This window comes from Syngnathus leptorhynchus, chromosome 2 (genome assembly GCF_054491065.1).
Source record: "Syngnathus leptorhynchus isolate UIUO chromosome 2, UIUO_Slep, whole genome shotgun sequence".
NCBI classification, from domain to species: domain Eukaryota; kingdom Metazoa; phylum Chordata; class Actinopteri; order Syngnathiformes; family Syngnathidae; genus Syngnathus; species Syngnathus leptorhynchus.
In genome coordinates, this window is record NC_141196.1 from 15,345,407 (window position 1) to 15,372,574 (window position 27,168).

The 27,168-nt window shown below is 41.6% G+C and overlaps 1 protein-coding gene across 6 annotated transcripts in view; it reads right to left on the minus strand.

Moving 5' to 3' along the window:
- Nucleotides 1-16,044: 16,044 nt before the first annotated feature.
- Nucleotides 16,045-27,168, minus strand: part of LOC147061010 (protein diaphanous homolog 1-like) — a 37,072-nt gene continuing 25,948 nt past the window's right edge. For 4 of the 6 annotated variants that reach the window (XM_085906608.1, XM_085906607.1, XM_085906606.1 and 1 more), the window contains one exon: nt 16,046-27,133. In XM_085906608.1, coding sequence (XP_085762734.1) covers nt 27,021-27,133 — 113 coding nt within the window. In that variant the 3' untranslated portion in view covers nt 16,046-27,020. Of the gene's footprint in view, nt 27,134-27,168 lie in introns of all 6 variants that reach the window. The other 2 variants (XM_085906610.1, XM_085906609.1) reach the window with 1 other exon arrangement.

The following is a 27,168-nucleotide window of genomic DNA, read 5'->3' on the forward strand; positions in this document are numbered from 1 at the left end:
GACTAACAAAATGACTCACTGAGCGAGAGAAATAGAGAGAGAGACGGGGGGGGGGGGGGGGGGGCGGGCACAGTAGAGATGTGGTACCCTGGTGCCACTTTGGTTTTCTATTATTGAAGAGTCAACGTCCTTGATGTAGGGGCTTTCATAGCAGAGTGCTCCCTCTAGCGGGAGGAGAGTGAATAGCAACTGAAGCTTGGTTTATTTTGATAATTGAGATTTGACTTTGCACTGGAATGTAGTGACATGAATATGTTTGTATCAGAAGGTGGTTGCCAAATAAGATTCCCATTTACATTTCTGACTATACTGAGAGGCAATGAGAACTCAGAAGCTTTCCATTCTACACCTACACACCAGTTTAAATGTGTGCAGTGAAAGAACCGATAACCTTCAAACTGAGGGGAAAAAAATGAAATTAAATCGTGAGATGACCTGGAAGACATCCACCCCGTGAGAATCATTTTGCCCTGAACAAAAGGATTAGGTGTTCCGAGCCTGTCAGCTGTCAAATTTAAAATATCACCACAAGGGAAAGAGAGCAGTGAATGGCAGAGCCACAAAAATTAGCCCACTTTTCCGATGCCAGGAGTATGGATTTATGTAAAGCAAAGGAGATGAAAGGCGGACAGAGAAAAGTGGACGTCATCACAGTGTCATGCTATGGAGCTATGGAGGACAGTTAAAAGCCCGTTGTCGAACGGGGCGGACATGCTCATCCTCTGCTAATCCCTGACTTTCTGTGCTCTCCTCCCCAGCCATCCATCCCGTTAGCCGTCTTTATCTCTGCTTCAATGATGAGGACAAAGAAAAGCACTCACTCGTTTGCTACCTCCTTCTTAGTCTCTCCAGGCAAAGGCTTCCAGGCCTGATTAGTAATTGTGACTTGACCGCATGGTGGAAGGATTGGCACTCACGCGCAAACACACACGGGAGCGAGTACAGACACACCAATGCTTGCAAGTTGGTGTGCGTGTGTGCATGTGGCAAAGATGACAACAAGGGCCAGTTTTGCTTGGTCTAATTAATCCTTGAGCGAGCCCCCTAGCTACCGAAGGGACTGGAGAGGTGGAGGGAATTTTGCCCTTCATAATGTCAGCCATTTCTTGCAGGGAAAAACACACAGACACTTGGAGAAACTGTATGTCTCCACAGGCGTACAGATCAGGCTGATTTCTGGTGCTCGCCGTGATGTTTTTCTTCTAGGCAACATTGCTAATATGATCAAGCCTTGTAAAATGAAAGAGAAGCACTGGGAAGAAGGAAAGTAAAAGGAACAAAGTGTTAGAGGAAGATGATGTATTATAAAATGGAGCATTTGTGAGGGATAGATATTATTGTGCGGAAGATTGAGGAGCAAAAAGGTTCAGAGGCGAGGTAAAAGATGAGGTCAATAAAGCAGGAGTAATGAGTGGAAAGGAGATAGCTTGTCATGAATGTGATTTACACACTGAGAAGAGACGCACTCAATTCTGTAGAATAGTTCTTCCCATGAACTACATTACAGTGTCTTTTATTTACAACTTCCAATAAAAAAAAGTGTTCCGAATCTGGAATCGCTATTGCACAGAGAACAATGAAGCCTTATTTGCATCGGTGAATCTCTGTCATTGCCACCAGGAAAGCTCTGCAGGTGTTTGAACTACATCAATAATGTTGGATCATAGCCAAACTAAGTAGCTCGAGGGGCTGATAACCCTGATCTGACAACTTGCACCTCAATGTGGGACCCTGGGGAAAAGTGTTTCTCATCAAAGAGGTTCAGGTGTGCCGCAGGGTTTCCAGGTTATGAAATCAGTTTCACCCCATACCCAAGAGTGGCGGGGGGGAGAAAAAAGCACCAAACCCCAAAATAAATTAAACAAGAGGATCGGATATTTAAAGAGGGAGACAAAAATGCAAATCCTCTCCGAGAACATCTGTCTGTTGCCCTCTCTCAGGAGTCGTCTGTGCTCGAGCTCGACAAAAAGATACACACGCGTGCACACAAAAACACAAAGGCACACAATACAAGTACACACCTAATCCCACCATGTGCTTAGCGAGCCATCGGGGAACGTGTTGCCAATCAGACGGCTATGTGAGGGTGGGCAAATGAAAACAATCAAGGAACACACAATATGGCTCACAGGCTGGCGCAGGGAAGTGTGTGTGCTGGCGCATGCCTGAGTTGAGATTCATACACACGATGCCAACTAGACTTAGCAGAGTCAGAGAAAATGCAGTCCTACAGGGACTCTGTGACTGGGAGACTTTTTTACGTGATTAATGTCAGGAGTAGCAGAGACACAGAAAAAAATATTGCTTTATGTCCTCTCCATCAAACGCGTCAATATTTTAATGACACGTGCTCAGAATTATTGCCATACGGATACCGCTATGACTAAGTAGGACTACTATCCTGTACCTTTCTCACTCGGAGTAAATTACATGATACATCGGGATGGCGTTCGTCCTGGATATTGATGCTAACGCTAAAACAACGACTAAATATGACTTTAATATTCCTCTAACTTCACAGGGACAGTTTAGAAAAGATCCTTTTCTGTTCTTATTTTACTTGGTCTTGGCTTCCGTAATGAGCTGGCTAATCATGGCTGTATGCTCAAGACAGCTGGAATCGCCAAACATTCCTTCTGAACACTGGATCCATGAAGTCGTTAGCCAGTAAATATGATTGTCCCCAAACAACAGCATAACAAAAAAACAAAAAAAAGAAAACCATTTCAGGGAGTAACCTGGAATAGGCTCTGCACGCCTGACACCAAAAATAGATGGATGGAACTAAATGATACGCTTAGACACTTAAAGTATTCTACCAGATAATGTAATATTAGAATTGTTAGAAAGGTTCCAGGACTGGGTTTACAAAATTTATTTTAAACCCAAACAAAGTTCCCCTTCAATGTGGGCCTGATAATCAACCAGTTTATCCTGAGGTGTTTGCTTCGTTTAGTGCACAGGTAGACGCAAGACTTTAGGCTGGGCATCATGGCTGCTTCATCAAAACAGCTCACAACGCACTGACCATCCTACAAATCCTCCTCTTTCTCAATTCAAGAGGTCAACATGGTGACCTGTGTCACAGACGTGGATGACATCAATACGACTGTGAAGACGGAGCTCTGGAGGATCCTGGAAGAATCCTTCAAGGAGTGCATGGCAGAAGAGGCTAGAATACATTGACACCAGTTGAAGAACCTTTGAACATACCTCTTATTGCACCCTATGTCTCAATGTTGATATCTTAACACAATCCCGAACCAAATGGTGACAAGAATTACTCTTAAGAAGCTATGCTGTTGGAAAACTCGCCCGCCAAATTCTCCCCGTTACACTAAATGAATAATTTATTTATTCCACCTGTTGTGTATGCTTAGCACTTGTGAGCAAGCATGTGGTGGTATGTCAAGCTGGCTATCGCTCTGCTGACTGTCTTGTCTCTTCTCATGGCTCACTGAGTGCGTCAGCCTGCATTGGCCCACGTTCAGCAGCTAGTGAGAGATGGCAGCACCATTAAAATTTAACTCTCTATCTCTCCACTCACTGACAAGGGAGGCAGGAAGCGAGAGAGTGCGAGCAAGTGGCAGGAACAGCGCAAGCAGCCAGACAAGGATATACTAGCATCTATGCCATCACACATACGCACTCACACATACGCACACGCACGCACACACACAAGCACACAAACCAACTTGCTCCCTCTGAGTCTGTCAGATGTGATAGTGAGGGATGGGGCGCGACGGAGCGAAAGATCCTATACAGATGGAAAGTAAAGAAACAAGATGGAACAGATTACCACTCGGAAAGCCACACACACCTGATGCATGGGCGGCTATGGAAATGAGTGACACCAATTCAGCAGTGGAAATGGAAAATGTGAGTGGGCCTCAGAGCACATGAGTCTATTCTTAACCCCCCCACTGCCACGCTCTAAAGCCACACTTTCTAAAACTAGTGCCCATCAGACTCTGCTTCTCATTTCTCCACAAGCAATCATTCTTTTGCTGTCCTTTCTAAATCCAACCTCCTTTCTGTTGAATACTTTTTGACACGTCACTTTTTCATTTCTCGGTGCCTTCGTGTGCTGTCTGCCTTCATGTCTCTCCTACCGTTCCCGTCATTTCCTTGCCCATAAAGTGTGGGAAAGCGGGTGGCGCTCGGAGCCCTATGGGTTCTTAATTACCAATCAAGATGGAGGATGGCCATTTAACAAGGACTGACATTTGCATTTCTATGCATTGCCTTGCTTTTGAAACGCTCCTGCATTCGTCCTCATCATCTCGTGCCTTATCCGATCCTTGCTACTACAAATATTAATCTAAAGCCAATTACAACATCAAGTCGATTTTTTCAATTTTATCTGGACCAAAGATAAATAATCAGCATAAACAGACGCTCTTTTCGGTCCTCAAAGGCCTAAAACATGAATCACACCCCTGCATGCATACACACGGACACAAACGCACGCACACACATAATCAGAGTCTGGTTGAAATCAGTGGGCCTTAATCAGCAAGTGTTTGTGCAACTGCAATCAGACACGACTTAAAACTACACACACACGCAAGTACACACAGGAAGAAGGCAGCACGTACACTCGCCACGAAGGTGACTTTGGGCTGGCTGGAGTGGCAATTGGGAACACACACACACACATGTTTTTTTTTTCTTCTTCCTTATCCCTGCGCTCATGTCAAATTTTCTTGCCAGTTCCCTCACCACTTTGCTTGTACCTCCCACCCGCTCTACCCCTCCTCTTCTCCTTGGCAAGGCTCTGGACGTGATTACATTCCTGACATGAGTGCGTGTGTGTGGGGGTCCAACAAATGATTGACTTGAAGAACAAAAGACTGACTACAGCTTTTGTAATGGATATAAAAAAAATAATCCACGTCCATCATACCCCCCAAAAATGAATTAAATACGAGATACATATGCATGTCTCCAAAAGGGAAACGTTGAAAGGTGGAATAAAAGTAAAGTACATCTGCCACCCTGATCTTTTTCTGTGGAGGAGCATGCAGAGCGTGCACTGGCCATCTCATTTCCTCTGACGAGTGACATTTGCCTCTTTTTCCCCATCTGTCTCCTCTCACATTGTTGCTGTGGTGATAAAATTAGCATTCCTTTCCTTCCGTCTCTCCCTCGACGGCTGGACAGGAGGTGAGGACCATGGGGACAGAAGAGAGGAGTGAGAGTGCATGAAAAAGCAAGACGAACGAAGACATTATGAGGAAGAGAGGGGGAAAAGACGGACAGAGCGAAGTGAAAAGGGTTTGACTGGCGGGTGAAGAAAGGGAGAGAAAAGAAAGATGCAATAAGGAAAAGGGGGGAAAAAGGAAAAAGAGGATGACAGGATGTGGACTTGCGGAGAAAGTAAATGGGCCGCAAGTAGTGGGTATGCTGTTATCACCATGACAACACCTCTATTGTTCCCGTCACTGTCCGGTTGCATGTTGAACTCTGCTACTTGTGTAGAAGGAAAAAGCCCACACAGAAAAAAAAAATGTGTTGCTAAAATAAACAGCAAAAGTGACAGTAGACTTCTAACTATCACTCAACCCACGAGGGCATAGAAGTAGAAAGGTGTTTAATGCGGAAGATACACAATGTTTGGGAAAGACTGTAGAAAGAAAAACACCATAGGGACAGGGAAGGGAGTTGAAATGAAAAGCAAAAAGTGACCTTTGAAAATACAAACTAATACAAAAATATGCTGAGAAATGAAAGAGGTGGAGATGAGACAGTGGGGGACAGACTGAATTAGATTATGCTGAGCAGAATGCGGCAAAAAGTCGAAGGCAGAAGAGTCATTATTGGAGGGAGTTCTTCATGAGGGAGAGCCAGTGAGGGGGGTCAGGAGAGAAGTAGAGAGACAGCAGACTTAAACAGACAGAAAGCAAGAGAATCTTAATCAGAAATCTGAAGAAGGGAATAATAAGGCTATCTGACAGCAAATGTCAGCTCAGGGAGAGGAAGGAAATGAAGAGAACTGAGGGAGGGAGAGGTCGGTAAGTGGGGAGAATAGAAACAGAATGAGACAGGGGGCACCGCCCACCAGGAGGAAGGAACACAATATGTCTGTTGATCAGATGCAACACACTGCTAGGGAGAACAACAAAAATCTCTAGATCCCTCCTGGGGGGGCAATAGTAGCCTCAGGTCAGGTTGGTGAATCCTCATAAGGATGTACTGTGAACCTCTGTGCATGTGGACCAAAAGCATGAAGTGCCTGTTTTGAGAAATGTTGCCCTTGAGTCGACCTTGACTGAAGTTTCCCTCAAATTCAACTCTGCTTTTAATGCAAAACCACCACCATCTCTTTTTGTCACCGAGTTAGCTTCAATGTAGGGCTGCAGCTATCGACTATTTTAAGATTTGATTATTGTACAAATTATCCCAGTGACTAATCGTGTAAGAGGCTAAAAACGCATTTGCTAAAGCACAAAATGTGCATCTGAGTGCATCCAGTTGGGGTCCCCACGCTTCGTTCTACAGCTGTTATTACCTTTGACCTTGAATGTGTGTGCATGGTTTAAACGACAGTGTCAGCCAATAAAGAAGTTGGTTGTGTGCTAAGGCTAGGGGCTGGCTGTTAACTAGCGAACCGTTTCCATCGACGAAATCTACTCGACTAGACATTTTACCTTGTGTCCGTGATTACAGTTGTGCTATTGCATTAGCCGGATGTGACTAATTTAAGGGGCGAAAAGATAACATAATTGGGGTATTTTCTGATATGAACACTTTCTGCCTCACGCAAACATATTTCTACGGGTTGGGCCGTGTGGCTGCATTAGCCCAGTAGAATAACAACCCCTACGAAGCTTACAGGCAGAGCTTTTGAAACAACTTTCTTTTGTGTTTGAATTATTCGAGTTATAGGATTAATCGTTGCAGGGCTATTTCATTGCGAGTGCATGATATTACGGTACAACTCCAAAAGTTTACAGAGGACTGCTGACGAGTGAAAAGCCCAAAAATAAAAGCCACATCTCATCAAGAGTTCTATGGTGACAGTGACCTATGACTTAAATGTTTAAACACGCCACAGTGTTAAAAGGCCTGGCAAAAGCTACTAATTAATTAGCCATGATATGCATTAAGTTAGGGGGCAAGAGCAGTGTCAACCTTAATGAGGAAATCAAACTTTAATGAATTTAGTTCTTTTTCTTTTAAAAAGTTAGCCTAGGGTCATCTGGGTGCTCATTGACATTCAAATGCAGAAGTTAGATGGTGCATCACATAAAATAGAACTATTTTAATATGATACTCAAGTGTGAACGTTAATCGCAAAAATCATTCAAAACTATAAATGAGAATTTATTATTAAGCGGGTCTTTAAAGAGTGTTATTGTTTCTGACTGACACAAGACTTTTAACTTCTGCTTGTGGCAATTAACTTTAAAATGATACAGAGCTCAGACTACACACATGTAGCCAGATTCGGACGCCACAGACAAGCCACAGACAAGCCACAGACAAACGTTCACTGTCGTGGCAGATTTTTTGAGTTATGAGTCGCGGAACAAGCGTCCCATTATCTTGTGTAGTGTGACAATCAAGAACTGCCCATCTGAAATCAAGGATGCTTCAGAATCACGACAAAGATAATCTGGCATGTCAAATATTTTTTTTTTTTTAATTCAAATGAGTCAATGTTTAAAAGAAAAAAAAAAAATTGAACATTAAATATCATGTGAGTTTAGCATATTCAATTGAATACAAGTTAACAAGAATTTGCAAATCATGTATTCGGTTTTAATTTACATTTTACACAAGGTTCCTACTTCACTGGAATTGGGGTTTTACATTGCTTGCAGTTTGGACTCAATCATTCAAACTCAAATTGATCTCAATGATTGAGTTTTTTAGTGTGACCAGTATCACGAAAAGGACTGTAGTTAAAGTTAATCCAAAGTTGGTGAACTTCATATTTTTCATAAATATTTTAGAAATCACTGACAAATTTTAAGTGTTTAAAATGGCTTGCTCTCTTTGACAACGCAATGTTAATCTCTCAAAAAACATGCTGCATTTTTTTTTTTTTGCCTTGAAAGATTTGGAAAAATGAGGATTCCACTCAACGGTTGGATGCTATACTTTTATGTTGATTCCAGCAGTCAGCCTTTTGTTAAATGACCATACTGAGTTTGTGTAAGAACATTTTCAAAAGGTAAATATTTATATAATTAAATATTCCATCATTTGTACATATGTGGACACCAATGCAGTCTATCTTTGCGTTTGTGGGCATATTAAAGTCACCTTTAGAATGATGAGAATTCTAGGAAATTCTTGAAAAGGCTATATGCCACATGTGAATGCGAATACAACTGAGAGCCATCATGCTTCACAGTGCTTCTAAAGGTCAAATATCTCATACCTAACATTTCAACATTTAATTTACTCAGAGAGTTTTATGTATAATAACTACATACATACATCTTTTGTATTCGCTGTGAAATAAAACTGACATTTTAGAATACGCACACACGCATTGTGATATATATATATATATATATATATATATATATATATATATATATATATATATATATATAGGATATAAAGGTTTGAGACCCACGCTTCCTTTGTTGTCTTTCATTTGATATCAAGAACGTGTAAATATCAAGAGCATCTTGAAATCCTATATATAAACCTACCTATCGAGTGCATGAGAAGATGTAATCATCATAAAGTACAAACACAGATGGGAATCTTGACAAATATCCCCAGGGATGCTCACAGCATTCATCCCTGAACTTCATCTTTGGAAAAAGGTCAGAGCAAGACAGAGGTTATCCTTCTACTTAGAATGCTGCAAGTGCATTTTCTCATAAACAGGTTTTACCACCGCACCTCCACCATGTTTCTCGCTAAGGACATCTTTCCAATCACTTGTTCTCTCCCTGCACTCGTCTCCCTCTCTTTAGACACGCACAGTGAGTAATGGCGGGAGCAAAGCATAGTGGCAGAGCGCTATAAAAGTGTAATTTGCTCCATTCTCCTCAGGAAACCAAATTCACTTTTTGTTTTGCGTTGTAAGCAGTTAACATTCAGAAGGCCGGCATTACGCACAATGCAAGCTCACATGCAATCAAAGGAAGAGCACTATAGATGTCATTGTGGGAAAAAGCACAAGTAAACACCATCTTTTGTCTTCAGAGCTCAAGACTTAAGACTTCTTTCTTTCTTTCTCCTCAGTAAATCTCTTAAATTCTGGTTTGTCTGTTCAACCCTTTCTTCTCTCGCTGCTTAAATCTTCCCCTCTCGTTTCCTTCCTCCATTACTTTGTCACTTCCCATCCCTCACATCTGCACTCATTCTTCCCCTCTCAGAGTCATCAGGCCACCCTTACAGCAGTCTTTTCTTCCCATGTCCCTCTCCATTTCCACCACTGCACTCACAGGGAGCTAATAGCCTCGTCCTTTGTTCTTGGTGAACAGCGGGGAACAATGGTGGAGTGGGGCTCGTCGTTGTAGCAACTGCACGTGGCGAGAAAGAGAGCGGAGAGGGGGTTAAAATGAAAGGCAAGAAGAGAGAGAGCAGACACAGAGGGTACGCTGGTTGTTAGCTGGGCAGCAAGGAAGGAGCACCGGCTAATTACACTCGTTTCTATGCACACCACAATTAAAGCCTGATACACAGCCCCACACACGCGTACACATCAGCCACCAGAAGCGCACTACATCAGACAGAGTGGAGGTGGCAGGGAGCCAGAAGGAGGAGGCTTGGAATGTGGGGGAAAAAACAACAAGAAACAACAAAAGGCATCATACATCAATGTTTCCATTCTATCAAGTTCTATAAACTTGTAGCTCACAAAAAGCTTTCACCAAACATCAGTTACCCTGCAAGTTGGCTAATGATGTAAAAACATTTGCTCCATTCACAGTGAGTAAAACTGTCATCCAACTGCATAGCAACCAGCTGATCACACTTGATATTCCTCCAAAAAATTATTATTCATCATATCAAACATATTCTTACCCAACTAATTAGTCGTCTATTTCTCTCAGTCAAGATTCTATTCTATTCTATTCTATAGATTCTATTTGCAGAATTTGTACTGAGTAGAATCCCCATTGCCAAAAGAAGTTGCCATAGCTCAACTTCAATTTCTTATAGTTATGCCATTGTTCTTTAAACTGCACATTAGTAGAGACATAATCACCAATGTCTCTGCTGGTTACAGCAATAGTTGATCAAAACTTCATTCCATCCAATGGAGCAAATTCTCATCAATGATAAATTTAGCAATGAATTCATTACAATGAGCCTTGCACATTGCTGACTCTTCCATGTGCTTGTCTTTGTGCTCAGGCCAATCTACAAAAGAGGTGGGCATTCTGTCAGTTGGCGAAAGCCCTGTCAGTCCGTCACCAACAGACACTTGCTTTACAGGTGAACGGCGACAAACTTAAAACTTAAAAACATTGACGCGCTAAGCACCGACAAAGGCGGGTTTTTGTCCGTCACCGGAATTGCCGTGAACTGGGCTTTGTTGGCTGCTAGACACTATCTTGATTGACAGTTCAACAGCCGCAAAAAAGTAAATTCACTACCGAAGTCAACTTTCCTGCTCCAACCCTGCTCTTTTTTCGTCCTGATGCCGGGCAGTAAAAGGAGCTGGCTGTGTTGTATATGTCTCGGAACCACAGACCACAATGATATTGTCTAACAATGTTTTTATTCCACTATGGGGTGATAAGCTTAGATTCGCATGGTCGTTTTGTATGAACTGAACTAAAAACCGGGAAGGCAGGCTCATCCGCGACCGCCGTGAGCCGTGGCTACTTGAAGCAGAGCGAATCGGCAGCCATTCCCATCTAGGCTACTGGTCTGCACTTGGGGCAATGCAGGGAAGCAGGGCAGGGCTCCTCGCGCCTGATTGATTGTGAAGCGGCGTTCGGCGTAGCCCCGGGAGGCACCCGTGACCGCGAGGTGTGTTTGAAGAGTCCATGATCAAATTGTCGTGTCATTCACATTGGTTCTCTTTATTCTATTTTTGATCGGGGGATTAAGAAGCAATTTGGGAAATGGATGGACGGATTAACGTACAGCCCTTACATAGTTCGGCGCTACTAACATTTTGTGTACAGTACTTGGGCTTTCAAGCGCCACATTTCAGTCATGTGGGGCCAGTTACTTAGTTCTCAATGTATTTCTTGTGGTGGTCACATGATCAGAAGGGTTACGCAGCCAAACAAGTACATGTACAGATTATTTTATATAGAAACATGACCGCGATGATGTCAAGGCAGTTTTAAAAATGGGATATGGTAAATAATATTTTATTGTTATTATAATTGTTATTTATTAGTTTCATTATTTTATTTATAATTTACATTTACAATACATAGTTTTGAAATCTGAACAAAGTGGGTTTCAACCAGCCTCCTGGAATAGATTGCTCACAACACTGAATATTCCACTATCTGCATGGTTGGATATCTATGAAGCTGTGCAATTTAATATTGATGTAAATTGGGATTACAAGCATTACGAGTGGGTGCTCGACCCATTTATCTTTTCAGTCATCTTCTCTAATAAGGGGCCTCACAGTATGATGATTCTGTACAGGTTAAGACTTCACAGGTCACCCAAATCCATTCCGAGAAGGCACAAAAGACATGTTGAGTTGACATGTAAGCGGGTCAAAGCACGCTGCAAGGGAGAAGTGACTCTCTGCAGACACTTCTTCCCTGCTTCCTTTCCCCTTCACCCATGGCTTAACACTTATCCATTAACACGCATCTCAGGGTAACATGTGTTTCACGCAACGTGCCTGCCTATTGTATTATTCATGCAGTTTAATGCTTGGCCAGAGTGTATGCATGTGGGGAGATTGAACAGTGGCAATGTCTCGCAACATGTGCGAAGACCAACTGACAAAAACGCTGTACACCACACGCTCACACATTACAAAGCAAAAGGCTGTTGCAAATGTGGCAACACACTCGCTAAAACCACTATGAAAGCCTGGAAATTGTCACATGACCATGGACTCACACACACGCGCACACAGAGGCACGCATGAGGAGTGAAGGGAGCCACATTAAACAGCCAAACTTGTTCTGTTTCACTTTCATAGCCTCAGTCCGTTTTCATAATGCATTAAAACCAAAGCTGAAAAGAGAGGAAGACATGGGGCACAGAGGAGAAAGACTAGGGTGTGTATGAGTGTGTATAAAGAGAGTAGGAAATGAAAAAGGAGAGAGGGAACAAGAACCATCCTCAAAGTAACCTAAAGCTTCTGGATGTGTGAAGGAGCGAGGAAACAAGATAAGGATGAAGGGAATGAAAGAGTATGAAAAAGCGGAGTTTGTCTCCGAGGCAAGATATGGGAATAGAAAGTGTCGGTAGGAGGCAGATCCAGATTGGAGAGACGACTAAAAGAAGATGGGATGCGATGATAAAAAGTACCAGATGATTTACAAAACTTTTATTGTGTGCGTGATGAAAGCATGTATGCAAGTTTCTTTGTGTGTGCTTGTGCACTTGCCCCTGGCATTTCAGTGTGTGTGTGTGTGTGTGTGTGTGCGTGTGTGTGTGTGTGTGTGTGTGTGTGTGTGTGTCTGTGTGTCTGTGTGTCTGTGTGTGTCTGTGTGTGTCTGTGTGTCTGTGTGTCTGTCTGTCTGTCTGTCTGTCTGTCTGTCTGTGCGTGTGTGAGGGGGGCCAGAAGGTTCTCTGTTTCAGCACCAGCAGGCTGGTGAGTGTTCAAGGCCAAACTGCCTGGAGGAAGAGATGCCCTTGTTCGCTCATTTTTTACTTTTTCCCTAACAACAAATACCGTCATGTATTTCAAATAATACAATATTGTGAATTTCAAACTGTCACCTGGAGATTATAATGACATACTGACAAAAAAACATGTTAATAAATTAATTAAATACATCCAGCCTGACTTGTGAATTTATTTTTTTCTTTCACATCACAAGGGCAATCACTGGCAGAGTACCACTTTTCCAAAGCGCCACCAAATTATACACCTCAGAAAATCCTATAAAACATTTGCAAAAAGTAAAAAGTAGTCAATAAGAATCATACATTGTTCACTGAGAAAACACGAAGTATTCTATTGACAAAAAAAAAAAAAAAAAAAAAAAAGGCTCACAGTCCTTATACTACACACAGACACACACGCACGCACAACAATGATCAATTCAACCCCAATAACCAGATGTATTAATGGAGAGGGACAAACCAACAATACTATCATATCAGGCACCTTTTTAAGTGGCTATTGATTATATTTTTGCAAATAAATTGAATAAATAATAGAAGTTGAATGATTTTAAGTTCCAATGTAGGCACGACCCAAATATCAAACGCATTCTCATTTACCGTCCATTATTTAAAAAAAATAGACTGATAAGAAAAAAACTGAGCAAAAATGAGCAATTACAATCGTTATAGATTGTAGTATGGCTTTTGCAGACACAAGTCAAGCCACCACCCATGCCTAATTATCTTGAATGATTAATGAAGTATCTGTCCTGACTAATACGTTTAGAAAATAAAGAAAAAAAACAGTTCAATAAGGACTAAAATGTCTTCCACAGAAAAGTGGTGTGACTTGCGCATCAAAACAAGGCTGCCAGTAGTGCCAGGGGAAATGGGAAGCAGCACAGAGAAGGAAAAGTGCAAGAGAAAAAAAAAAAGACATTGGAGGCAGGCTACTAAAAGGAGACTAATAAACGGAGCTTCAACTAGTAGATTGATGGATAATATTGTCTAAATGTGGTGGTGGACCCAGAATGAAAATTGGAAACCCACTTCTGCTCAAATGAATGTTTTGTAGCTCATTATATGAGAAAATGGAGGAGAGAGTTGAGAGGCAGCCTAGTATATTTGTGTGTTTAAAAGCCTGATGACTGAAAGAGGGCGACACTGCTATAAACCACTGAGTGCTCCATGAGCCACAAACTGAAAATGTAATCAGCCATGAATGGAAACAATATCAAATATCAACATACCTCACTGCTTCTGGACAGACTGGTGCACAAAAAGCATCTCAACTTGAGAACTCAAGTATGAGCATAAACAAGTTTATTTCCCCCCTGTTGTAAATCCATCTCCATTCAAAGCCTTTGTATTCGAGTATGGACACAGTAGAGCATACATGAGCAGCTAAACAAGTGGACCAGTGGAAAAGAAATACACGACTTGAAAGATTCAACTTAAGGACAAAAGGAAGCCACTCTTTGTTCTGCTTCAAACTGGGGCTGTCAAGATTTGTCGACTAATCACGACGACGTCGACGATTAAAAATTAATCCAAATTAATTGCAATCGTCAATGAGTCGTTTATTAATGCATTTATTTATTTGGATTTGGATTTTTCTCAGCAAAATGTCTCGTCTACCGCTCCTCTCGCTGGGCGTAGCAGGCATACTAATGATCTTGAATGACTAATGAAGCATCTGCTCTGACTAATGCGCTTAGAAATTAAAAGAAAAAAAACTGTTCAATGAGGGCCGAAATGTCTTCCACAAAAACGTGGGGTGACTTGCACATGCCTATTCAAAACAAGGCTGCTGGTAGTGCCAGGGGAAATGAGGAGCAGCAAGGGCAGCAGTAAAAAGAAAAGAGGTAGGGGGGAAAAAAAAATACATATTGCAACATGGTTAATAAAATCCAAAACCTTGATTTAAGAAATAATCATTGTTCCCCCTCTACTGAGATGGATGATGTACCTGTATGTTTAACATTTAAAATTGTAATCACAGTTTTACCTTGAATACATCAATCAGACTTCAGCAATACTAAATACATTAGTTCCAGGTTGTTGGGCAAACCAAAGCAACCCAAGATAAGCATGGTAAACCAAAGTCTGAATTTAAGACAATGGCTACAGTTACACGGACAAAATTTCTTTAATCAGATGAGAGTTCGAATAAAAATTATGACAGGATAAACTCCACGTTTCATGGACACTAAAAATATTGATCTGATTAGGACTTGTGTGTTCATGCATCACACAAATCATTCTGACATGCACAGATGGCAAAATATACCGGAAGTAGCGGTACAGGAAGAAGCTGTAGTGACTTCTGTGTCAACAAAATGTTGCTCTGTTTATTCCTACTTTAAACGTTAGCGTTGCGTTGTTACATCGAGTTAATACTTCCTAATGGAGCTGCAATATATCATTGGGGAGGACAACTCTTGCACCCGTTATGTCTTTTGCTTGCTGATTCTACTAGTTTCTTGGAAATACAGAAATGCTTATACTGACGTCACAGTAGGGTGTGTACATGAAGCGTTTTTATTCCAATCAGGCTTTTAATCCGATTAAATGCTTCCATGTGAACATAGCTAATGTGATTCACGCTTTGAATTTTACTCCAAGTAAACCAACAGAGACATCAGAAGCAAAGCAGCCAAATGTTACAGAAAAATGTCATCATGAAACATCACGTGGATAGTGATCGCTGATGCTGAACAGTAGCATGAGAGATAATGCGATATGTTGCCAGAAATATATTTTGCCCCACAAGCACAAGGTAAGGTTACACCAAAGCAAACATAACCCCCTCTGCCACTGCACTCATTGGAACCGGTGTGCGTTGACTTCCACCAATTCCCCAAAATGTAATAGAAAACGAAGGGCCCAGTCGCATGGAGGCAAATCAATAGTGTGATCCTTTTTCGATTCGCTCCACAGCTCCGATTAAAGTACAAGAAAAGGAACAGAGGGGAAGAAGAATTAGAAAGCAATAAAGTCAGACAAATCCTGGAAATTGCTTTTCATTTTTGTGAATAAAGTTTTGCACATGTACACACTCTCAAACACAGAATGCGTGTGCGCAAAAGAGCATGTGTATGAATGGATCAAGTACCAATAACATTACACTCCTTAATTCCTAATTAATCCTCCTAAACTGGATTACAGAACAGAGCATGACAAGGCCAGGATTCACCCAGATGACTGAGTGTGCGTGCGCGCACGCACGTGTATAAGGACATGTTTCTGATTTTCTCGCTTGTCCTCACATCATTTTGGAAAATGAAAGCTGGCACACTCGAGAACTCTATTGAGAGAAAATCACTTTTTCAACAACGCCTTCTTAGTTGCACATTACCACAGATACCCAAGTCCCTAGGTCATAGGTTTTGAAGAGTCCCCAAAATCTCATAGTAAGCGTCAAGAAGTCCTTATTAAGTCCAGTCATCAGATGACAAATTTTAAGTGAAAACTCAGCAGGACTAGATGCTTACTCACAACACACAGTGGCGATTACCAGAACTTTACGAACCATTATTCCTAAAAAGTGACAACAGCGTGGTGATGATGAGTCCGCTACAACGATGAGCAACCGCCCTTGGTTAAATGTCAGCTAACCAGGTAACGATTACAGAAATGTGACTGTGAGATGAATTTGTCACAACTACGAACACGGCTAAATACTGAAGTATATTGTCGAGTGGTACGACTACTCGTACTATCAGTATTAGTAGTAAATATACTTAAAGATGAGTAGGTTGAAATCAGATTGGAATTTGATGCATGCATGGGTTTGCTGAGGCATGGGGACATCACAAAGGGGAAGATGGAATGAGTTGGGAAAAATTAACAGGCTTTCATGCACGTTACGCCTCGTTGGAGCACCACAGGGCTGCTTGATGCCTTTAAGTGCCATGAAGTATTAAGCAGCCAATCTCTAAGGAGTCCTATTGGCTGAGAGTGTGTGCGCGTGCACATGTTGCCCGACCATTAACTGTGTACAGTTAAGTACCAAGACCTAAATAACCTATTTGGAGAGTGGGGGTTGAGTGGAGTGGTGGCAAACAACAAGAGGGGGAAATAATGCTTTTCAGTGCCATTGTCAAGCTCTTAGACAATAAAAGCATACAAGCACCAACGGAAAGGTCAAAAAGCAAAGCATTCGGCTAGCCTTACTGTAGTGCCCTACATAAGTATTGTCCAACAATAGTAACAAACAAGAGGCACTCGGTTATTGTTGTTTCCAAAGTATATTTGTGTTTATTTTTAATAGTACGCCAATTTAAGACCTACTGCTGCAGGCAAGAAAACAAAATGAGAAAAACACAATTTAATCAGCCAGCTCTCAAAGGTATCTTCCTCGATTTAACAAATGACACTAAATACACAAACCTTCTTACAAATTACATTGCTCAAACAACTAAGTGAATGCAGCAGATTTATATAGAGAGACTTAACCCGCAAAGTTAGTTCGGCATCTGCAGATTTACCTATTCCTTTTTTTTAATATAACAATAAATGCAAATCCACTGTTTGTTTTTCACCATTATTAAATGTCTTTTCAGCCTTTGCAACGTGGGTTTGCCACCAAGTGTAACACTTTCAAGCCACTTACATTTGTAGACGAATCAGTTTTCAGAATCAGAAGACAGCAATCGGCATTGACTCATTGGAGAGCCGCTTGTCGCAAATTGGGCTTTGTGCGTAGTAATCATTTTTGGCCATAGAATTCATATTTCAAATGGGTTGTCTAGTATTGTCTGTGAAATGCACCTTTTTTTCTTCATAGGCTTTTGTGTTGACTCCTCACTGGGCCTTTTCTCCATTGCAAATTAACTTGCCAAATCCATGTGTTTGACTCATTTTGCAATCAAGTGGATTTAATATTTACGTCACACGACCAAAACAAGTTGATGTGCAGCAGTAAAGTTCAGGTAAGTTTATAGAAATAACATCAGAAATTGATTTAGCAGCACAATAACCTCACCAATGATCTCAAAAAAGTCTAGCTATTCGGTATTGCTATTTATCTTTGTAACAAAACCCTTCTTTTGTACTGGGGCAAGCTCACCCAAGAGAAGTGGGTTGAAAAGAAAAATCAGATTTAAAAAAGAATCACACAATAAATCAAATAGACGTGGTATTAATCTAAGTGGGGAGGCAATTACTTGAGCTTCAATACTTTGAACACAACACAAGTCCAGAAATGGGCAGTCACATTGTATTCCCACTGAAACACAGAAGTAGCAATTCTCCAAAGTCCAGCACACCGAACAAAAAGAACAAAACTATTTTGAGAAAAAAAAATAAAAAACTCTGTTAAAGTTAAGTGCAATTTTCAAGATCAGTGAAGCTTTCCCGCCCCGCTGAACTGCTATCACTCCAAAGCCAACTCCCACAGTTTCAAACTTATAACTTGTTTCCCAGGATGACAAATTAGGCATGCCCGTCTTCCACTAGTGGTCCCTCAATGCCTTGCTACAGTCACCCTGCCTCTTCAGTCTCAGTTTCACCCTGCATTTAATCTGCTAGGTTACAGTGATGAGCACTTGGGGAACTGATAAAATGAGGATGAAGGAAGGGCAGAATAAGTATAAAAAATAAAAAAAAGGGAGTGGTAGGTGTGTGACTGAGAAATGGCCATGCATTATTGAACATACAGAGTGAAGTTTTACGGGGATAGATGTGAAAGCGCGTTTAGGGAAAACCTTTTCCCTTCAGCCTCCTCACCTACCTCCTTCCTTCATTACGGTACATGCCCACTCCTCCATTCCCTTCACTTTCCCCATGAGGCCAGCCGCATATCTTATTCAGAGGGGAGGTTAAAAATTCAAAGCTGGGAGTGAGTAGGGAGCAGAGCGTGGGGAGGGACGCTACCTGAAACTGGTCAAAATATGAGAATGTCTGAAGGGAGTTTTGTGAAGTATTAATCGAGAGAGCGCCCTGCTTTGATTATGCATGCACGTGTGTGGCAAGGGGTGGGTGGTGATTGCAGCGGGGGAGTACGATGATGACAAGGGTGGGCGATGAATAGGAAGAGTGTGTGGAAGTACACATCCATACAAGGCAGGGTAGTGTAACAGAATGGTGAAAAATTAAGGTGCCTTCTGGGCAAAGCAGAACCTACATCTCACATAACATGACATATGCAGATAGCGCGTAATAGAACAAGGCTTCGTATCCAAATCCAGCCACATACACACCCAACTGCGCTGTCATAGACACAACAGAATAGCAATCATAAAATGTGTGCATTCAAGTAAAACACTGGCTCAATGCACAACACAAGAACTCCGGTGCAGGCGAACACCAGGGAATGGTAATATGCCATAAGTAGAATGTAGCAGATTAAAGGCAGAAAGTGGAGCATGGCCTCGTGGAAATGCCACTGGGTTACCCATATTTGCACTGCAGGGGCTACAAAACAAGAAACTACACCGCAATTTGCCGTCACTGGTAAAACCAAATCTTGCAATGGCTATGAATATGGAACTAAAAATATGGAGAAGTTGTGTAGTCTCGTGTCACTAACTCCAAATGAGTAGCTGAGAACTACTATTCACCAAATTGACTGCCCCAACCAGTCAATCTGCAATGGATATATCTAGTATTGCACGGGATTGCACCAGTACCAGTATAGTATTTATGTTTAAAATGTTATTTTCTGATTAGGCATACCCTAACATTTTGAATGAATAATATATATTTTTAAAAGGTTCGTCAGTTTTCTTTTTGCATGATCAAAGTAAAAAAAATTGGTATTGTGACAACCGTAGATAAATCCCTCCTCCTTGTTGATCATCTTTTTTTCCTCATATGAATCTTTATCTATCAGGCATAGAGATAAGAGAAGAGAGATGAGTAAATCTGGAGACATATGAAACGAAGGAAAGCAAATGGGGGGGTTAATGCTACTAGCTTTTCAACCCTATCTTTAAAGTTGTTGCTGTTTAAAGCTTCATTCTTTATGTGTTATCAGTGACATCGAAGTTGTGTGTGTGTGTGCGTGTGTGTGTGTGTGTGTGTGTGTGTGCGTGTGTGTGTGCGCGTGCGCGTGTGTGTACGCACGTGCGTGTGTAATTGTGTGTTTGTCCTACAGTCTTCAACCATACAATGAGTAGCTAATATTATGACACTAAGTAAACAGAACTGCATGAAAATATGTATATCCCATTTAAGTGAATTTGGACTGGCAGTTGGCTTCAAGACTGCTGGATAGCCCAACCAAAATTAAACAATAGTTCAATTCACATATTGCTGATAATGCTCACACAGTACTTTTTGTGTTGAATAAATGTGTATCTAGTGTCTGTTCATGTAAAACTGAATAGGACAGCATACAATTTCTACATGCCTGCAATCTAGCAATGTTTTAAGTGGTTGCTCGCCAGTGATTGCTCTGCATCTTTAAGATGATGGTATTTCTCAAGGGTTGAGGTATCAAACAGCCTTAATACGTTTGGGTACTGTGGAGCTATGTTCTACATATACGTAAACCTCCGAAATCTCCTTCCCCATGGGTGTAGGTGGGTGTCAGGGGGTTGTGGTGGTGGTGGTGGGGGGCTTGAAGACGGAGTGAGGGTTTTACGCCCTGCATTCGACACGTGGCATTTACGGATAAAAGTACAAGGTCATGTTCAGCAATCCTGAATGTGCGTTCAGCACTATTTCTAAGCCTCCGTTCTCAGGGATGGGTGTGCTGGGATACGAGGCAAATGGTGATGGCACTAAAATAGAGCAGCAATGCCACTGTTGTTTTATTTGCAATTTTAAATAATCTTCAGCCGGAAGGCTACAGCGTTGTTGGTATTTTGAGTAGAAAGTGAGATACGACCGGTGCCATCATCTAGAAGAGCGAGCATTCTAATCATACCGATGGCTTAGCTTTCTTTGATACGCCATGAATATCAAAATGAAAACACCTCTACCTTGACAAACACTCAGTGCCTCATAGATGCAGCAAAGCAAACATAGAAAAAAGCATGCATAATAAAAAGAGAGTGGGAGGAATAAGAAAACGTTGCTATGACCAAAAGAACGCAACGTGAAAGAGGAGTGGGCGGAAGGAGGTATGTATGGATTTCTTCCTTCAGACTCATATCCTACCATCCTACATATTTTTTTTCCCCTTCATAGAATTAAGATTGAATACACAGAACAGCAAACAAGTCAGATGTTTAGCATGGGTAACAAGATTTTGGGTGCTTACGTATTATCGGGAGGACCTTTGATTTTTACTTTTTCTTTTTTTTCACATGGAAAAATCAGGCTTTCATCACCTCAACGTCAACCACAAGTACAACTTTGTGGATCCGAACACCGGGGCTCATACGCAGACAGTGGAACGCCTATGGGGATCGGCAAAGTGGCGAAACAAGAAGCACTGTGGCACTGCACGTCACCATTTGGAGTCGTATTTGGCCGAATTCATGTGGCGGAAGCATGTTGCCTGTACTGATGTCTTTGAGTCACTTTTGGAAGCAATTGCGACGTTCTGGCCTCCGGAATTACAAATGTAATGTTATCGTTTCAATAAATAATTTACTTTAATTTTTGAGTCGTTTTTTTAAAGGTCCTCCCGATAATACGTAAGCACCAGATTTTGTGCTTCTCACTCATTGCCTCAATGTAACCCATCCATGCAGATTACAAAATACACAGACACATACGCTCTTAACTGCAGTTAAACTGTCATGCTGTGGAATACATTTAAATGCTAACGGATGTTGCAGATTTGAAAACGGGTTGGCTGACTGAGAAGGAGTGGTGAAGAGAAGAAAGTTTCATCTAATTCAAAAACATAATCTCCAAGGAGGAGGAACAAAAACCGCAAGGGGATTAGGAACAAAGCGGTGATGCTGCAGCAGGAGCAAACTTTGTTTGACTGCATGTAAAAAAGTCGAGATGTAACGATGGTGTCAAGAGAACGACTGGGACAAAAATTACTTGTTTGTACGTGTGGGTATCTGTATGTGCTTATATGTGTATGCACATGCGTGTGCTTGCGCTGTATATGTGAGCGGGTGACTGTGTGGGCACATAGATGTGTTTCAACCTGATAAGGCCTGATGAATGAGCAGCGCTTTGTGGTTCTTCCGCAATCATAACAAGATGGTGAACAGGAGAGCGCTCACAATTGCGACACCAAGAATACACAGAGGCTTAGAGATCGGGCAAAGCCAATCTAATAATGCACCACTACTGATCAGGGGGCTTAAGCAGTATACTTGGGATTTAAACTTGAGCACTAGCGCACACACAAACACCTCGATGGGTACACAAACCCATGAGGCGCCTGATAAACCACAAACCTTTCATCACCATCCCAACGCCTGCAACTGAAAATCCAGTTGTTGGAAATACTGTCGTCATTGCACCCATGAATTTCCAAGAAGAAATGCCAAAACGGATCAGCTAAAATCAGTGCTTCTGATTTGTTTTCTTTGCAAAGGACCCAAATTTACAATTACAGCCATGGAAGGTGTTATGTTTTTTTTTTTTCTTGGGGTGTGGATGTGTTGTTCCTGTGTTGGAAGAGTTCAGAATAAAGACACAAAAACAATAATAAATAAAATAAAGTCAAGGAAGCTTTTTAAACCATTTGTGAATTCTCAGAGCAGTGCACTGCTTCATCGTCAACAATGGTAGTGTTAGAGAATAAGAAATGATATGCAAACTAAGGGGATGAGCAAAAAAAGATCACAGAGAAAGTCAAGTGCAGTATATTTTCCCAGCTATTGCATTTGTGACCTTTGAATTAACCCGTTTCTTTCTTCTGTTCCAGCCTGAATGCCTCATGATTTATTCACAAGGTCTTCCACTTAGTGTTGTTTTTGGCGGCTTGTTTTAGTCTTGTCGTTGTCACAAGCTTTTATTTTAGTTTCTCACTCATTTTAGTCTAGTCAGTTTTTAGTCAATTGAAAGTCTGAGCATTTTACTCTTATTACAATTTATTAGAATTGTCTATGACTATTTTAGTCTAATTTTAGTCAAAGATAACTGATGACATTTTAGCAGAGGTGGCAAATTCAGATCCTGAAAGTAAATGCTGCCACACTGGCAGTTAAACGAGCTCACATGCTGGTTGAGTAGAACAACATGTGGCTAAATCCAAACTGTGGCAGTTTCACGTTCTGAACCCACCTCTGCAATTTAGTTTCGTCACGGAAGATAGTTTTAGAAGAAAAAGGAAGTTGTATTTTTCCGACCATTATTTAGTAATGCAATTCTATTTCAGTCAGATTAAATTAGTACCTTATTGTTGCAAGAATAAACCAATTTTAGACAAATTAGATACTCCGATTTGAATTAGGTTCCCCAACATATTTTAACAGCCAGGTTATAAGTACAGACATATCCATTTCAATAAAAAAGCATCACAATGGCCCCCCACACCTTGTCGCGGAATAGTTTTTGGCCCGTGATGGGCACACCCACTCCCCAGTCGACTATTATCTTTGAGCGTGACACAGCCATCAACTGCTGCCAGCCCCCCTTCAGCCCACGCTTGTTGACAATTACCGAACAGGCCCCCCTCGACCATTATGTTTCGGCGCTTGACGACTGCCGACCATCATCATGTCTCCCCCCAGCACATTCTTTTTCTTCTGATCCAGGTACTATCGAGATTGAGGAAAATTAAACGCCGGGGATTAGCACATTTTGGGATATTTCAGTTCTTTGAAATACATAAATATGTCAGGACTAAAACAAATGGAAAACATTATTTGGCATTCAAAGTGATCAAAGGTCCCTCCCCCGGGTGACGTTTTAGTATGAATCGCACGTTGCATTTGTTGCACTTAAAAGAAGACCGTCAAGAAGGAATGGAGTTTGCTTAACGTCTTTAATTAGCAGTGATCTTCTTTGACCAAGAATACCCTTCAGCCCACTAACAGTTCAGAGTCTACAAATGCTAATTATTTCAAGAAGATGCTGTAATGATCTAATCAACACCACCAGGCTATAATTGTCCATACCGCCTTGACCTTTAATATGCTGCATCTCTCATCCCCTTAACTGATTGGTCTAAACCCTCCAATAAGCCAAAGGCAAACGTGCACCTGCAATCAGACAAGGGCCCTTATTTATCAATTACTGCCTCGTTGATGTGAAAAATGAATCGGGCAGACTTGAAAGGAAAACCAAGTAGGCTACACGAAACACAAGACCAGGAATTTGAGGGTTTTTTTATTTTTATTTTGGGACACGGGGAGATCAAAAGGCTTATTATAATTGTTTTGCAAATGTGGCTTAGCTGAGCCGCCTACTCTGTTGAACAAAGCACACAAACATACAGACCCCCTCCACCGATAACCATTGCATTCTTCTGTAATAAACCCATTTGGGTTGCAAAGGGGAAAAGTATATTACAGGATTATACATTACACAGTAGGACGCTGTCATCGCACGTGAAACCATATAGTATAAAACCTCGTTCGAGTTGCGATATTCTGCCAGTGAAGAAAAATTAGGTCACCTTACTGCAACAGACCACAGAAATGTAGTAATTAAGCCAGAGACAACGAGAAAGAAAAGAGCGTACAGGCTGGAGAATTGGGATATGAAAATGATCCTTCCATTATGAGGATTAATAATCTCTAACATGCTCCTGGCCTTTTTCTCTGCTTTTGTCTCCCGAGTCAAATTAATCACCAACATTTCTGCAGCCCAGCCATCGTCTTGTTCCGTGTTTTGCTTTTCTACCACTTTCTTTTGCGCATGTTCTGCTGGTAACAGTGATGTCTGAGGTCCAGTCTTCAAAAGGTAACAGCTACAGTATGTAACGCATATAGGGAATGGAAAATCACACACTGGAATAAACAGTCATATTTTTTTTTCTCCGATATAATTAATGACTATAACTGTCATTATAAAAGGCGGAGAACATATAGTAGAATAGAAAATAGGAAAATAGAAAATGCAAAAAATCCCAAACATGGGGATTTTAATTCAAGGTTTTCGATACATAATCGTTTACTCCAACCTCGCAGCCACATGTACTAATGTGAGCTGGGCTGTTTTTCATCACATAGAATCACACCAGGTGTCTGATTACAGGCCAAAACACCCACAAAGCGCAGAGGAAAATATTGTTTACCAAAGTCACACAAAGTACAAGTACAAAGAAGCAACCTGCATGAAGTCTGCAATTATGTCTGAGAATGTTCCAGACCACCCGATGAAGAGCATAGTCGTTTGCGTTTGTTATTTCCCCAAACCTCACTCAGTTTAATGACAAAGAACAAAACACATATTGCTAATAATGCCTGAGCGCCATCCTTGAATGAGTGGAAAACGCCGGGAGATGATCTGTGAGAGTGTGTGCATGTGTAAAGTCAACAGCAGCAGCTTAATGAGATCAGGCATATTAATAGAATTTAAATGAAGAATTAAACCAACATCATATCGCACATAACTTGCGCAACATTTAGGAAGTGCTTGATGATGGATTCTCTCTAGATGCTCAGAGAATAATTACACACGCACCATATAATGGATGCTCTGTGCCTCTGAGGAGTTTAAGTGTTGCAAACCAGGCCTAAGAGGTTGTCAACATTTTGCTCTTGTCAAGTGTGTGTGTGCGTGTGTGTATGTGTGCGTGCGTGCATCTGTTAATAGCACGATAATTTGGATAAATCAGAGCAGAAATGTATTTATTCTTGGCCCTTTTCCAACATACTTGTTGGTACTACAAATACGTTGAGCGAATATACGTACATCCTATGTGGTATAGCACTGTGTGTCTATAAAGACCTCTGCAGGTGATGGACACGACTGCCACCATCCCATCGCTGCCCTTCCAAAAGGTTTAAAGTCCATAAGTCATAACCCTGCACCGAGCACAGTATTCCCCAGCATGCATGTTGCCTGCGTGGGAGTGGGAGCTGTTCGCCTGGTGATGGAAAGAACGAAGGGTCGGTAAAGGTGAGTGATGGCTTGGTGTAGTGTCTGTCTGCCTTTGCGGCATAATGAGGAAAGGGAAGCGCGAGAGCAGGAGAAAGGGCACCAAGGAAGGGATCAAGAGGAATGAAGCTGGGTTCCCAAAGGTGAGGGATACAGAGAATAAGCAGGTCAAGGAAGAATGCATTAGACCTTGGAATGTACATTTAAGTAAGAGAAGGATAGATGGGGGGGGTGAAAGGTCGCTCTGCATAACTGGAGCTCTTTGCTTATAGGGCCACACAAATACGTACAGCAATAAAATGTGTGGGTTGAAATACTACATTTGCACTCAAAGCACATTCGACATAAAGATGTTTACACAATCGCTTCAATAAAACCTCCAGACATTTTCAAAGGCAGACACACATATTCAGAAAGTAATAAGGCAAAAGGACAGATACAAAGCTTGTTCGCATTTTTCCTGTTCAAAATAGACTTTTTTTTTTTCCACCTCTTTCTATCGCAAGAGCATTCAAATGCGGCACTATTGACATTGACATTCCCTGGGGAAACAACAAACTGACTGAACGCATCCTGAACCTCATCCGAAGTATTATAAGATTCTTGGTTCCAACAAAAGTTCCAGTTTTCTGACCTCTTAGACCGTAGAATGCCAACACCGTGCACACGCGCACAAAGACAGACAGGTGGGGGCTTATGAAAAGGGCACAGTGTCTTTATAGTCAGCTCTCAGAAAAGGTTATTAGACATCATCTGGAATAGGCGGCTGTCTTGGCCTATAAAAATGGAAGTGGTGCTATGTGGGTCATGGAAATGGGAGTGGACGGTATTATCAAATTAAGGTGTGACAGGGGAACGTTACGAGTTGCCGTACAGGTGGATGAAGTTTGGACAGCTGCCAATTGTGACATTTTAACTGGCATTAGGTGATACGATTGGCCATGTGTGCAGGTGTCCATTTGTTTATTCATAATGTGTGTGTCTCTATAGTAGATGAAGGTCAGATGAATGCCAACAAAAACATCACGTACACGCAGTGGCCGTGAGCTCGTGTTTTCATTATGATATGAATATGGAGGAGTTAGAGCAGAAGGCTAAGTGACACTGTGACAAGGTGATGCTATTAGACAGGTGTGTTTGTGTGAGTGGGGAGCCCTGTGTCAGCGCTTTGTGCCAGGACAGCAGGTGGCATGAAGGGCATCGGCGACCTTCTCCTCATCTCTCATTTCAGCTTCACTCCAGAGTCCATCTTTCCCCTGAATTCTAAATATATCTGATCTATCACAAGTCATTGAGAGGCTGATCCCATAAGCAGGCACGTTGCGTGTGACTTTTATATGAACTAATGCGGGGTATTGTTTTGACAGGCTGTTCAAGACCTATGCAAATGTGTGTTGTGTGTCCTCTAAGCAGAGGAGAATAGTGAGATAGGCTGAGAATGAGGTTGGAAATGAAATGAGCACCTGGTTCCGACTATTCTTACCTTTAGTAGCTGATGAAAGAAGTGCAGCAGGAGGATTCGAATGG